The sequence below is a fragment of the Eupeodes corollae genome, chromosome 2 (genome assembly GCF_945859685.1).
Source record: "Eupeodes corollae chromosome 2, idEupCoro1.1, whole genome shotgun sequence".
Lineage (NCBI taxonomy): Eukaryota > Metazoa > Arthropoda > Insecta > Diptera > Syrphidae > Eupeodes > Eupeodes corollae.
In genome coordinates this window covers 62,774,747-62,790,508 of record NC_079148.1, presented here as the reverse complement: position 1 = coordinate 62,790,508, position 15,762 = coordinate 62,774,747, and the positions used below count along the sequence as shown (strand labels likewise).

At 36.2% G+C, this 15,762-nt stretch overlaps 2 protein-coding genes across 2 annotated transcripts; both read left to right on the top strand.

Annotated features, from left to right (window-relative positions):
- Positions 1-1,414: 1,414 nt before the first annotated feature.
- LOC129947730 (uncharacterized) lies at positions 1,415-2,389 on the top strand. The gene is made up of 2 exons (XM_056058394.1): positions 1,415-1,564; positions 1,645-2,389. Exons 1-2 carry the CDS (start codon positions 1,559-1,561, stop codon positions 2,287-2,289), a joined length of 651 nt encoding a protein of 216 aa, XP_055914369.1. The 5' UTR covers positions 1,415-1,558; the 3' UTR covers positions 2,290-2,389.
- A 10,003-nt stretch (positions 2,390-12,392) lies between these two features.
- LOC129948023 (uncharacterized) lies at positions 12,393-13,052 on the top strand. The gene is made up of 2 exons (XM_056058830.1): positions 12,393-12,510; positions 12,587-13,052. The coding sequence occupies exons 1-2, from the start codon at positions 12,505-12,507 to the stop codon at positions 12,974-12,976; spliced, it is 396 nt and encodes a 131-aa protein (XP_055914805.1). The 5' UTR covers positions 12,393-12,504; the 3' UTR covers positions 12,977-13,052.
- Positions 13,053-15,762: the final 2,710 nt, after the last annotated feature.

The following is a 15,762-nucleotide window of genomic DNA, read 5'->3' as shown; positions in this document are numbered from 1 at the left end:
TTAGGCTTATGTTGGCGAATTTGGTCTTGATGCGGATTATCGTGATGCGCTCGCTCACACTGTTGAAACTCCAGACATTTTGCCTGAGTATAGTTCCAACAACAAATCCACACCCAAATAGACGCTGTCTTCGTTCTCGGTAGCAGTCGCCGTAGTAGATATCGCAGTCTTTTAGTTTGCGTTTACCCGGTCCATCCCATCGCACTTCTTGGATGGCGGTAATATCTGCCTTGCAGCAGCTCAGGGTTTCCACTAGTTGTGCGGCTGCACGTTGTCTCTTAAGGGACCTAACATTCTACGTACTTGTCCTTATTTCGTTTGCGTGGGTTGTCAACAGTGAATCCGTCCGTATCAGAGGTTTGTTAGTACTTCGCAACTAAAGGTATTGTTTACGTGGCCCACAACCCCTAACCTGGAGGGCCAGATCCTTAGTATAACTCCAAGGACGGGGAGCCGGATAAACCGCTCCTTACAGGCCTGGGCTCCGAATATGTCGAAGAAGCCCTACAAGGTGTTCAACCTTACTGGAACTGTAGACACCACCGTTGATTCCATCTCGAGACTTCCTCCGCTGCCGTCTGCATGAGGAGAGGTGCCTTAGTGGTAACACCTCTCCTCCCTCTCTCGTTTGCTGCCCCAAACAACTTTCTACTGGGTTTGGAACCCAATCTCCAGTTGGGGTACTGGGCACACGATGCTCACCACGGGGAGGTGAGAGTAGGAGTTGGTAGACAGACGTGGGTTTTAAGAAAAACCTGTGGACGCTTGTGTCCTCTTGAATGCACATGTCTACCATTTGAACATCTTTTTATCATTAATAATTTAATTTATTTTATAAAATCCATTGAAAAAAATAGTTTTAACTTTAAAATTTTGTAAAACCATTGCTTTGGTACGTAGCTCAAAAAAAGAAGTCGTTCCATTATGAGCCCACATCAAACTAACTTGAACAGTTTCAGTAAATAAGCCTTATGATGTATTATTATGGTTTTCAAAAACTTGAGCTATTTTTTTTAAGAAACCATAACTAGCCATTATCTACTCAATTCCAAAGTTATGTCATTTTGGACGAAAATCCTACATACTTCCAACCTCCCAATCATATCTTTTGTGAGGTGTCATTTTTCATAACAAAAATGAATCCAGCAATAGGTCAATAATTTCTATACCGATTACACATAATCCATAAAACTATTAATTAATATGCAAATTTTTCCAATAAAACAAACACATTCACTTAGATAATTCATTATGTGCCATTATGGCAACTCAATTTATTTTTCAACACACATTCGTCAACGTGTGAAGATTTAAATGCTGCGCCATCCACTGCTGCGGCTCCAAAATTAAACTTGCAACATAATTATAATTTTTTTTTGTTGAACTCATCTGTAACTTTGACCAAATCCCACGATACTTTCTCTATATCTTGCGGTCAGGTTAAGTCGTTTAATTTGAGTATAAAAACCGAATGAGGGCATCAGAGATCATGTCATTTTCTTAACAACCTTTCATAGTTAGACACCTTATATCTTTACTAAGCAAAGCGATTACAAACATGAAGGTAGGATAGACGCATTGGATTATTTGCAGCTTCGAATTGGTTATTAACTTTGGTTTATTTTTTGTTGGACGTTATTCTAGGCTTTTATCTGTCTCTTGGTCTTGGCTGCTAGTGCTAACGCTGGAATTCTTCCTGAAAGCGGTGGTGGTGGCGGTGGATACTCTTATGGCGGAGGACAAGATTATGGTCATGGTCCAGAATCCAGTATCATTAAAGTGATCCATGAGCAAGCTTCAGGATATGGTGGCCATCAAGAACAGCATTCTCATCATGATTCAGCTCCTGCGGCAATTATTAAGGTCATTCATGAAGAAGCTCAGTCAGGGGGTCATCATGAACACCATCAGCATGTAGAAGCTGCTCCTCAAATCTTCCAAATTATTCACGAAGATCATGGACATGGAAATGGCAATGGATATGGACAAGGACAAGGCCAAGGACGTGGATTCTCTGGTCAATATGGGCCTTCCCAAGGACAAGGCCCAGCACACGCAGTTGTCCATGTTCAAGTTATCCATGAACATGCTGGCGGTGATATCGGTGGATTCGCTCATGGAGGCAGTGGCGGCGGTGGTGGTGGTAGTGGTTTTGGTGGTAGCGGTGGATACTCCTATGGAGTAGGACAAGATGCCCACGATCATGGCCACGGCCATGGTGGTAGCGGCCAAGAAGTTAAGATCATTAAAATTATCAATGAAGATCACAGCCATCATCATCACCATTAATCTGAGAGTTACGAGTGTGCCTGATTGTTTTGTATAGTCTATTGTTAAGATTGTTATTAATTTTTTAAGTTATAATATAATGAATATTTTATTGTTACAATTTATTCGTTTCAATTAATTTCAACAAGAAAAAAAAGAGTGATTGATTAATTTCAACAAAGAAAAGAGCAAAGAGAAGCTTGATTTGATTTTTTGAAATGAGAACTGCGAAGCAACAAACAAGTCTTTGCCCGATCTTTCTTTCATACCTGCATAGATAAACCGGTTAAGATGTAACCTTGAAGCTCATTTAGAAATTTTAAAATCAATATGTGTAGAAAATCAAACTAACAATATTATTTATTAGGTTACTAGCGTACCTGTGTAGAAACTCTCGCTACTAAATTAAGCTTCAAAGTTCAAACTTAATTATACGTCTTAACCTTTGTATAGCTACTCTTAGTTATTCATTTTTGATTTTTGGCAAAAATTGATCAATATGTAAACACTTGCCGTTTTTGTTTTTGTATTCAACCTTCCATAAAACCGCGATCTCGCCGGTAACCACCGCGAAGGCTTCCCACAAACAACGCCACTCTAGTCTGGGAATCATTGACCGAGATCATGTTCGGAGTGCATTCAGTATCGTGGTTGTAATTCTTTTAAAAGTATGACTATCTAATTAGGACTTGTTTAATTTCTCTGTTGTTAGGAGTTTTTTCATCATTCAATAATTTCTGACATCAATAAAAAAGGTAGTACCTGTGGCGTGATTGTTAGTGCGTTGGAATGTCATGCCACTATGCCAAAAGGTCTTGGGTTCAAACCCTGCCTGTATCCTCTAAAACTTTTTTTTACGGGTCCTGCCCTTGTAAGGAATTTACAAATCATCCAAGAGTAATTGTTGTTATGAAAAAATCTTTCTCAGACTTGCCTTTTGAACTCGACTTAAAATTGTAGGTCCCCTCCATGCCTAACAATAATTCTCGCACTTAGGAATTGTTGAGAGTTGTAAGTCACTAGAGCATAGTTCTCAACGGACTGTTGCCAAATTATTTTATTGATATTTGAAAGAAAACTTAACATTGATTGAAAAAAAAACCTTATAATCAGGAATTCTTTAATAATTCTGTCATTGCTTGAGTTATTACAGCCTTTTTTTGGATTCCATGTGAATTTATAACCTTGGTGTTCTTTAACTCACATTTGCAAAAAAGGTTACTTTGTAATTTATATTATTGAATAACAAGATTATTTCTTAATAATGGTTAATTTTTAAACTCAGGTTATTTTACATAACTTACTTAGGTTCTCAAACCTGTTAAGTTCATTGGGGACTCATTAAGGGGGAAAAGGCCCTCTTTCTGGAGATATGTTTCAGCTCCCTCCAACTAGTAACGCTGTTTCCTCTTCGACTGTCCTGCGCATTGTACTTCTCGGTCGCCCAGTTGCTCCTCCTTCTTACCTTTTCAAAGAGTATGTCCAATCCATTACCACTTACGCCTTCGTATAATAGAGTCCTGACTTTTCCTTCTATAAAGGACCTCATTGGATGTTTAGTTTGGGAAGAACATTTTTAGGATGTTGCGAAGACATCAATTCACGAAGATTTGCAGCTTCCTTGTAATGCTAGAGTAACCTTCCTATTGCTGCACCCATAAAGGAGAATAGATTCCACATTTCCACATTAAGCTGATAGAGTTATTCCTCCAAATTTTCGCTTTTGCTTTGACGATGCGGCATTTGACGTCTTTTTCGGTTCCGCTTTCGATGGAAACGATACTTCCAAGGTATTGAAAGCTCTTCACTTTTTTTCGGTTGTGAGGAAATATTTATATCATTTGTGTTTTGGTGGAATTAACTTTCAGCCCAACGACTTCTACTTATCTCTCCATACTTGTTGTCCTTTGATGGAGATCCATGATCCTATGAGAAAATAAGCAAACATCGTCCGCGTAATCCAAGTGCCTTAACCCTAGAAAGATAACCTACGTCGATTGGACGTACAAATCATGTGTATCTCTTATGGCCTATGAAATATGGTTATCTTTCTAGGGTTAAAGAGGATTTCAAGGTCCATTGGATCCCTCCGCTACCTGACAAAGCTGCGCGCAGTGGCGACAGAATACAGCCCTGTTTGACTCCACTACTGATTTCAAAATAATCTGACAACTATGATCGGCAGAACGTGACACTTGGATCCATCATATGTTGCTTTCATAAAAGCAATTAGTTTTTCTGGGAAGCCTTTTCTCCGTGAATTTGCAAACAAAAATGTTTAAATTCACATTACTTTATAACCAATGTATTTTTTTTAACAAAAGATATTTCTTAACCCTGGTTAATTTGTAACTTAGGTTATTTCTTTAACCCAGGTTAATTTTCATAAAAAGGTTATATTATAACCCAGGTAACTTTAAAACCTAGGTTATTATAATAAAGCCGAGGATGTTTTTTAACTGTAAATAAAATAAATTGGGTAGCGCAACAGTCCATGAAGAACCAGGGCCTAGTGACTTACAACTCTCAACCATTCCTGTGTGCGAGTAATGTTGTCAGAAATGGAGGGGACCTACAGTTTATATGCCGATTCCGAACGGCTAATTTGAGAAAGCACTTTTTCATGACAAGAGTTACTCTCGGAGAATTTATCAATTCCTCGCAAGAGGCAGTACCCGTGAAAAGACTTTAGATGGCATAGGCAGGGATCGAACCCAAGACCTCTGGCATGGCAGTCCAACGCACTAACTGTGGGTAATTTATTACCCAGCAAATATCAGTCAGAAGCATTGCAAGAGCTACCAATGCATCATTGGACTGATGGACTTATTGAGAGGCAAGTTCGGTTAACATTTTATTTCACGTTCGGGACCGGTCATTTGGCCGCATGGATCGTGCGATTAAATGCTTGTAGACTATTTTTTGTAGGGCTATGTTAAAGCTCATGGTCTATACAGACAAGCCCGGTAGAAATGTTGGCAAGAGTATTCCAATTAGACTAAGCGGATGGATCATTTGAGGTGCAGTCAAGGTCAACATTTCATGAAATAATCTTCAAAAATTAAATTATATGAACCGTATAACTTTTAAAGAATAATAACTTTTAAAGAATCACTCTTAACAACCCATTTTATTTTTATAACCAAGGTCAAGTTTTTACCTTTGTATGTTATTTTATAATCCAAGTTATTTTGAAATGATTATATTTTACCTAGGATTTCCCTGAATATTTTACGAGCAAGGATATTCTGTATCCTTTTCAGGGTATTTCCTAGCCCAGGTTAATTTATAACTCTGTTATTTTGTAACTCTTTTAATTTTCTAACCCAGGTTATATTATAAGCCTGGTTAATTTGTTCTCCTTTCTATTTTATAGCAAGGTTCAAGGTATCAGAATTAAAATACAAGTTTCAGAAGTAAACTTTTTTTTTTGATCTGTGTTAAGACTCATTTGCCCCTAATTATCGTTCGGTTTACTTGGGCTATTCAGTTAAAATTTCTATAAGTTTCAATCTAGAAAAAACAAAAGGAAAAACGAAATTTAACAATAAGTAACATTACAAATTTTAATAGAAACTTATAGTAGTTGGCAGAAGAATGGTTAGGATATGAGTTGGTTCTATCACAAATTTTTTTAACATTTGTTCTTGCATGCAAGTCGGCTGTAGAATAATAATAAGGAAGATTAAGCATCATTTTAAGCAATTTCTTTTGATATATCAGCAGTTTTTTTATATGACACTTTGCACATTTTCCCCATGTCTGGCAACTATACAAAAGAATTGCCTGAAAAAAGCTCTTCATAAATTATAATTGTATTTTCGTTACTAAGACTGGACTTTCTACTGATAAAGGGATATAGAAGTTTTATCGCAATACCAACTTTTTTTAACGTTTTTTCAATATGTTCTCCGTAGATAAGTTTTTGGTCTAAGCAAACCCCTAGATACCTTACGCTCGTTTCCAATTATCTGGTTGCTTGGAAGAAAACAAGACTTTCTTTTTCTACCAAAGATAGCTTTTACCTTATCAGGTTTGAGTTTTATTTTCCATTTAGAATAATACTGAGTTATAAGATCAATTTCATGGGTTAAATTTGTCTCTATATTGAGACCAAATTCATGCGATGAAAAAATCCCAGTATCATCAGCAAAGCTAATTGGCATTCAGGAATATCGAACGTATAGATATTGTAAAGGAATGGCCCTAATACAGATCCTTGTGGAACACCATGTTCAACATGGTAACAATTTGACAAACAGTTATTAACATAAACACTAAAACACCTATCAGACAGGAATCTTTGAATAATTTTTATTAGATAAGTTGGAAAGCCTAAGCAAACTAGTTTATGAACCATTCCATCGTGCCATACAGTATAAAAAGCTTTTTCTATGTCTAGTTAAATGAGGCCAGTTGATTTGCCAAGCAAACGATTCTTTTTCACATACTGGCATACTCGCGATACTTGGTGAGTAGTACTGTGAAATTTTCTAAACCCAAACTTTTCTTTAGGAATAATGTTCAATTGATCAGCAATTTCTAATATTTTTTCTTTTAAAATCTTCTCCAAAATTTTGCTAAGACTACTCAACAAACTTATTGGTCGATAGCTTTGTTGAAGTTTTAAGTTGTTTCCAGGTTTTGAAATAAGTATACCCTTAGCTGTTTTCCAAAGCTTTTGAAAACATTTCGTTTTTAAACATGCATTGACCAAAAAGACTAAAAATACAAGCCCAGCCTTGGTTAGCATTTAAATATATTCATTTTTGTTTTTGTTTAGTCTAACAGACTTCTTCGATTTAAGATTGGAAATAATATGTTAAACATCTTCTATGGTGATGAGTTGGTCAAAAGGTGTATCAACAATTTGTGCGTTAGAACTTATTGATTGGCTTACAAGGTTTTTGGTTTCATCATCACTAAGTAGTTGGGACACTAAATGGTCATTCAAAAAAGTTGTTCTGAGGAGATTAGCTTTTTTTGAGTCTTTGTAAGCTAAATTATTGCTATTTTTAACTTCCCATAGAAAGTTATTGTAATGGGTCCGATTTGTCAAATTGAAAATTTTGACATTTCTCGACGTTTCAAGGTCCCTAGAGTCGAAATAAAAGATTTTTAGAAAGATGTCTGTGCGTGCGTGTGTACGTACGTTCGTACGTTCGCGACGTTTTTTTCGTCGTCCATAGCTCAAGAACCACAAGAGATATCGATTTCAAATAAATTTTGTTATACAGATAATAAGGCAGACAAATACAGAAAGACCTCTCAAGAAAATTGCGTGGGTAGTTTTTTTTTACCATAGCAGTTTGAAAAAAAGGTGAAAATGTTGGTTGACCTTAAATATCTTACGAACCAAAAACGCTAGAGACTTTAATTAAATTGTATATAATATATTGTAACGCGATATCAAAGAAGTACATATTTTTTTTTAAATCCATTAAACGTTCTTTTTTATAAATTAGAAAAAACCGAAACAAAAAATTTGTCACCTCCAAAATTGTACGGCTTAAATATGATTTCATCTCCAAAACAATTTTATGCAACGAAAAATAATGTTTTTGACATCTGATAAAATTTTGAGAAAAATCGAATTGACAGTTTTGGTAAAAATTGAATATCGATTCAAATATCCTTGCAAAAACTTGAAATTTAGGCTTCAAACTTATTTTATCTTCGAATCGAATCGTCAGTTTTTTTAACGAAAAAATAAAAAACCTAACAAAAAATTAATAAAAGTTGGTAAAAATTGATTTTCGACTCCAATACCTTTTCAATACTTTGAGATATTGGTTTCAATTTACTTTTATCTTTGAAAAAATATTGTTGTCAACATTCAATAAAATTTTGAAAAAAATCGAATTGGAAGTTTTTTTTTATAAAAAATAAAACTTAAAAAAAAAACAATACTAAAACTTGGTAAAAATTTACTTTCGACTCAAATAGCTTTTCAAAAATTAAAAATATTGGCTTCAAACTTATTTAATTTCACAGAAAATATTGTTTTCGATATTCAGTAATTTTTATATAAAAATCCAACAGTCCGTTTTTTCATAAAAAATAAAATCTACAAAAAATAGTACACAAATTTGGTAAAAATTGATACGAGTACATATAGACAAACTTTTAAGGAAGACAAATCGACAGACGGGATGGGAAGTTATCAGTGTGGGTCGCATCCCAGCCTCTTTTTATGTTATCTATCCCATTAGATTTTTTAACTTTTAAGTTTGAAACGATGTATTTATGTATTTAACATCCTCCATGGATATAAACTGATCTATAGGAGTTTCAGTGATTTGTAAGTAGACTGTATTTTCTGTTTCACTTACTAGAACTTAATTCATTTATAGTTTCGGGTTGAGTGAAAAACGAGGGTTAGAAATAGATCAAGGACAGAAGCTGAACCTCTCCACCCTATGCGATGGCATGTGTAATTAGTTGAAGAAAAAGGTACATCTGAACTTAACCATGTTTTTGTTACAAAAGCTCCATCTATTGCATTTTGATTCTAAAAGTTTAAAAATTCTATATTTGTATTCGTTTTAAATTTCTATTGGCTTCATTTTTTAAAAATTTGTTTAATTTTTTTTCTATGTCCAGAATTAAAAAAGCTAAAGTAACTTTCTATCACAAGTTTGATTTGTAATTGATAAGTTAATTTTTATGTAAGTCTCTCAGTAACTTCTGAATTGATTTTATTTAAATTCATAAGTCATCTACAGACTTTTAACTTAATAGTTTTTTTTAATCCAAAATTTCTCAACCCTCGTTATGTCAAATATAATGAGAGCCTCGTTGGAAAATCGGAATTTTGGAATAAGCTTCATTCGATTCTACATACATACATTGATAATATTGCCAGTTGATGGTAGAATAGTCTCCAAAGAAAGATTTATCCTGAACTTTTGTTCATTTCAATTCAAAAAATCAGAACGAACAACATGAAAAAATATAGCGTTTGGGTTTGGAAAAATGTTCTTTAAAGCTTTGTATGACTATAATATGACAGCCATATATCATGCCTTAAGAGGAGATTATGGTTTACATATTCGTCCAAAAGTGTTGCCGATGACCCGTGTAGATTTCTCGTCGTTCTCAGGAATTAGGACTGTCTTACGGCACATCATGGCGTATTTTGCATTTGGATCTACACCACACAACAACCGAAGCCAGCTGACCATTCACATCGTCATAGAATCGTCGAAAGAATGCTTGAACAACAGGCGGTGGACAGTGATTTTTCGAACAAAATTTCAGTGGCGAAGCACAGTTTTCACTCGCATGGTATGTTAATAAACAAAATTAAACTGTCGTATTTGGGGTTCTGCAATTTCTCGTCGTGTCGACATCCACTTGGCCATTAAGATCATGCGATTTGACACTGACACCGCTGGACTTTTTTCTGTGGAGCTACACGCAAGACCGTGGTTATGCAGTTATGCAGATAAACCTTTAACTCTTGAGCACTTAACAACATTCGTCAAGTAATGGCTGAGATATCGCCCAATATGTGTACATATATGTATATGTTTTATTTATGTTCACTTTTGAATCCTCAAATGGTTGACCCTATACTTTTTCATAAAAATAATAAAATATTTAATGAAACGCTATTAAAAACATTTTAAAGTCAACCAAAATCAGTATTTATATGAATATTTATTCATAATTCACCTTTGAGTAATTATAATTGACAATTTTGAATACAAAATAAAACAACAAATTCACACCACTTTTAAAAAAAATTAAAATTAATTTCTTTTTGTTAAGTACTTTCCGCTTCTTTGACAACTTTTGTTTGAAAACTATACATTCCTTAATTGATTAAAAACACTTATAATCTTAGTTACATTATTGGATGACATTCATCCTGTATACTTAAACTTTTAAAAATCACTTACAATACCCGTAGGTACTACCTCCAAGACTAAAACCTACATACCCAAACGCTGGCTGTCAACTATAACACTAAAAGTCTTTGAATGAAATGTTGATGCCAATATAACTTTTAACTTTTTGTTCAAGACAAAAAAAAAAACTTGCCGACCTATGTAGCTCAATTATTTAAATTTTATTAACTAAACTATCTCAAATAAAAGAAGATTTATTCATCAAATTATTCATTAGTTTCGAAATTACAAAAATTTACCCATGCCCATTCAGTGACAGTGAGTAAGCCAATATTTCAGAGCACTGACAACAAAATTAAAACGACTTCCTAATAATGGCTAATAGGCAATTTTTAATTCTTTTTTTTTTCGTCGTGTATCTTAATAGATTCTGATGCAAGAAAACATTGTGATCCCACTAATTTAAACCTTATCTATGACCAAAAATAATACTGTATTAATTAGAGGAGATTTTAAACATTTATAAATGTATATTTGATGCAATATCGAACTTCGTATGTATATTTTATCACCTTTTTTGATCCACAAAAATCTAATATCAATTTAGATTCACATTAAAATAAAATAAAAGCAAAAACAAAACTTGATTCCGAGACAAGGTGGAGCTGTTGTAAGTGCATGTAAATTTGCTCGTTTTTATTCAAACAGTCTTAGTCAAATAAAAAGAATAGGGTCCACTTTTTATTTTGAGGGACATTGTCTATCTGTTATATTAACTTATTGATAGGGTTTGGCCTCAGGGTCTCTTATAGAAAATGTGTGCTTTCGGTTTGCATGAATTAATCCTACCATTGGATCGTTCAATAAATGTAGTATTGGATGGGTTCAAGTCTGCTGAAAACCACAAAATGCTGGTGTGCCCCAGGGCTCTGTTTTATCTCCAATACTCTTTCTCATTTTTATTAATAAGTTCCTGTCTGCAACTTCTAATCCAATACATTGTTTCTCTGAATCGAAGTACTCTAAGCCTTTCAAAATCATTTTTAGACTCACATCCCCCTTTTTCGGATGTGGAACTGCAACAACAAAATATGATAAGCTTATAAAATTCCGACCTTAACAGCTTTGTAAAGTAAGGAAAACAAAGTCGAGTGGAATTTATTGTTTCGTAAACTCAATCCTGTCTTGTATCTTTAAAGCGAGATATACCCGATCGTTCAATAAAGGTAGTATTGGATGGGTTTAAGTCTTCTGAAAACCACAAAATGCTGGTGTGCCATAGGGCTCTGTTTTATCTCCAACACTCTTTCTCATTTTTATTAATAATTTAAAATATGATAAGCTTATGAAATTCCGACCTTAACAGCATTGTAAAATAATGCATACAAAATCGAGTGGAATTTATTGTTTCGAAAACTCAATGCTGTCTTGTGTCTTTGAAGCGAGATATACCCCTCGCCATTATCCATGGTTTATGGTTGCATCGAGGAGACTGAAATTCTCGATATTCATCAACCTTCTCTTGTGGAACGATCACATACGCTAAGTAGCCAAAAATGCCACAAGATGTTTAGGTTTTCTACAGCGATGCAGAAGTTTTTTTCCCCCTCTGATCTTACTGTTTTCTACAAAAATTATATACGTCCCAAGCTTGAGTATAACTCCCATCTCTGGGCTGGTGCTCCTGCAATTTACTGAAGCCTCTTGGACAGCATTGAACGTGGGGCAATTGGATTGATTGGTTATAAGATAACCCAAATACAAAATTCTTTTGGGCGAAATGACAGCTAACAATTTGGGCTTTATTTTATTAAAAGCTTATTTGGGCTTTACGACATTCGTTTTGGGTTTTCAGCGATCTTTCTTTGTTTCATTTTACAGCTGAATTTTATTTATTTTCTTTAAATGAACTTGATTAGTTTCTCTTGTTCTTTTCTCTTGTATCAATATTTTAATAAAAAAAAAGGTTTAAAGCTCAAATGGCTCCTACTTGGTTCAAAAACCATTTCCGCAAATTCAGTTGAAGTTCGTTAATTACAAAGTGTAAATTCGCAGATCAAGTGAGATTATTTCGAATCTATTTAGTATGGAACTAAGCATCGAAATTTTCATAATAGATGTGTAAGTGTATGTTTTTTTCTGACGCTGACTGTGTATACCTATGAATCACATCAAATTATACGAAATATTTTAGTGTGTGATACACTTTTGTCTCATCTGTAACATTGAGACACTTCAATACTTTCTAAAACAAAAAACAAAAACTACGCCCAAAAATTTAACTATATAAGTTGAATTGGAGCACCAAAGATCATGTCATTTTCTTAGAAACATTTCATAGGAATATACCTGATATCTATAACCAAGCAAATCAACTACAAACATGAAGGTATAAGTTAAAAAACGTCTTAAAGCTTTTACAATTTCTCACTTATGTCCTTTTTTATATCCAATTTGCTTTTTAGGTCTTTATCTGTCTCTTGGTCCTTGCTGCAAGTGCTAACGCTGGAGTTCTTCTTGGAGAAATTGCTAATGGAGGTGGTGCTGGTGGATACTCTTATGGACCTGAGCATGTCCATAATCATCAAGTTATAAAAGTTATCCATGAGCAGCCTGCTGTTCCTTCAGCAATTATTAAAGTAAGCCATCAACATATCGAAGCTGCTCCTCAAGTTGTTCAAGTTATTCACGAAAATCATGCTGCTGCTCCAGTTGTTCATCATGTTCAATTGATCCATGACCATTCAGGAGGATACGCGCTTGGAGGAGCTGGTTATGGTGGTGATGTTAAGATCATTAAAGTTATCCAAGATAATGGACATCATCATCATCATGGAAGCCACGGATGGGCCTAAATGTTTTTGTTAGTTTGTTAGAAGATTGTTATTAGATTTTTAAGTGAAGAAATATAATTTTTGTTTATATGCCTAATATCATTGTTTTGATTGAGTTATAGTTTTTTGTTTACATTTTTTTACCCTATCAATGGTGGATCCAGGGGAGGCGGTCGTAGAGGTCAAGACCTCCGCCCCCCTTGGAGATAATGGATATGACATTAACGCAGTACGATTCGTTTTGAATTGAAAGGAATTCCTACGAAAAAACAAACAAATTTTCTCTTAGGGGGGCGAGCGGGGTTTGGCTTCAAAATCCTGTATGGATCATAATACTGTATTTAAAATACTGTATCTCAAAATACTGTATTTCAAAATACTGTATGTACAAAATACTGTATGATCAAAATACTGTAGCTCAAAATTCTGTATCTTAAAATTTTGTATACCAAAATTCTGTATTTCAAAATGCTGTAAATAGGCTGACAAATAAAAATCATTTTGATAATGCATTAAGAATTTTAACCATATAGTATTTTAAAATACAGCATTTCAAACCGCTCCCGGGCGAGGGGTCATGGCCATAACGATGGTATAACGATATTCGAAAAAGTGGGTCCTTTGATTCCGTTCTTCTGTCTGTCTTGGCCCCTACAGCCCAAACCACCTCAGGCACCTCTCCTTATCCAGACGGCAGCGGACGAATTCCCGAGATGGAATCAACGGTGGCGTCTACAGTTCCAGTAAGGTTGAACTGCTTAGTGAACACCTTATAGGGCTTCTTCGACATATTCGGAGCCCAGGCCTGTAAGGAGCGGTTTATCCTGATCCCCGTCCTTGGAGTTATACTAAGGATCTGGCCCTCCAGGTTGGGGGTTGTGCCTTCGGGGTGACTTCCTGGCCACGTAAAAGCCTCATAGTTGCGAAGCACCAACAAGCCTCAGATACTGACGGATTTACTGTTGACAACCAACGCAAACGAATTAAGGACAACGAACTTCGGATATGCACTTGGAATGTTAGGTCCCTTAACATACCACGTGCGGCCAAAGAATTTGCGGAGGCCCTAGACTGCTATAAAGCAGACATCACCGCCATCCAGGAAATACGATGAGATGGGCCGGGTAAAAAGAGGATACAAAACCGCGATATATACTATAATGACCGCTACCACGAAAACCAACAACGCTTATTTGGATGCGGCTTCGTCATTGGAGCCATTGGAAGTCTTGAGTTATAGGTGCATCAATGAGCGCCTCATGACCATGCGCATCAAGGCTAAATTCGGCAACACAGAAGAGAAAGACGACAACACCAAAGATATGTTCTTCAAGCTCTTAGACAAAACATATCAGCAGTGTCCTAGCTACGATATTAAAATTGTGCTGGGCGATTTTAATGCTAAGCTAGGAAGAGAAGACATCTTTAGTGGAATAATAGGGAAGAACAGCCTGCAAGACAACACTTCCGACAACGGATTCAGGCTCAAATATTTTGCTGCGGGGCGAAACGTCATGGAAGCCAGTACGAGTTTTCCACACCTCAACATCCACAAAGGAACTTAGACTTCTCCAGATCAATCTACCGACCACCAGATTGAACATATTGGGATCGACACCAGACACGCTTCCAGCATCATGGATGTGCGAACATTCCGAGGGGCTAACATCGACTCGGACCACTACCTCGTTGTAGCCAAGGTACCACTTCGGATTTCCAGACCCAAGGCAAAACAGGCAGGTGCTGGGAGAAGGTACAACGTCGAACGGCTACAATCGCCAAAGATCGTCAAATCCTTTCCCGAACGAGTTACAAGTAACCTCTCTCGAAGTTCTCTGCCGCCAACACAATGTATCGAAAACCAGTGGCAACATTGCCAAGATGCAATCAGAGAAGCCGCTTCTGATGTGCTGGGTTTCAAGTAACCACCAACAAGGAACCCTTGGCTTGATGAGGAATGTCGGCAGGCAAATGCAGCCAAACAACAGGCACGCAAAGCGGCTTTGCATAAATGGACGAGAGCTGCTCACGAGCTCTATAAGCAGAAGAGGCGAGAGGAACACCGACTTCTCAGAAGGAAAAAGAGAAGGTATAGGAAGCGTGCGGTCGAAGATGTTGAGAGGTTTAAAAGCAGGAATGAAGTTCGAAAGTTTTATGAACAGGTGAAACGAAATTCACAGGTACATAAACCTAGAACCGAAGGCTGCAAAGAAGGAAGTGGAAACATCATTGTGGAACCGCAGTCAATGCTGAGCATATGGAAGGACTACTTCTGCAGGCTGTATAACGGCGACGACGAACTGAATTCCGCTGTCAGGCAGCATGATCCATTCAACATAGACGACAAAAGCCAACAATCCCGTCCTCCCAACTTAGAAGAAATAATGATTGCCATATCTTAGCTGAAGTCTAATAAAGCCGCTGGAGCGGATGGCTTAAATGCCGAGCTCTTTAAAGCAGCTGGATATATTATTTGGTTAGGAACATGCACCAACTTATCTGTAAGATATGGTCGGAAGGAAGCATGCCCGATGAATGGAATGGGTATTGTTTGCCCGATCCTGAAAAAAGGAGACCCTCTAAACTGCACCAACTATAGAGGAATCAGTCTACTTAACATCGCCTATAAAATCTTCTATGCCGTAATAAGTGAACGTCTAAAGCCGTTCGTCAACAACCTGATAGGTCCTTATCAGTGTGGTTTTAGACCAGGAAAGTCCACAGTTGATCAAATATTCACATTACGGCAGATCCTGGAGAAAACCCAAGAACGCCAAATCGACACCCACCATCTTTTCATCGATTTC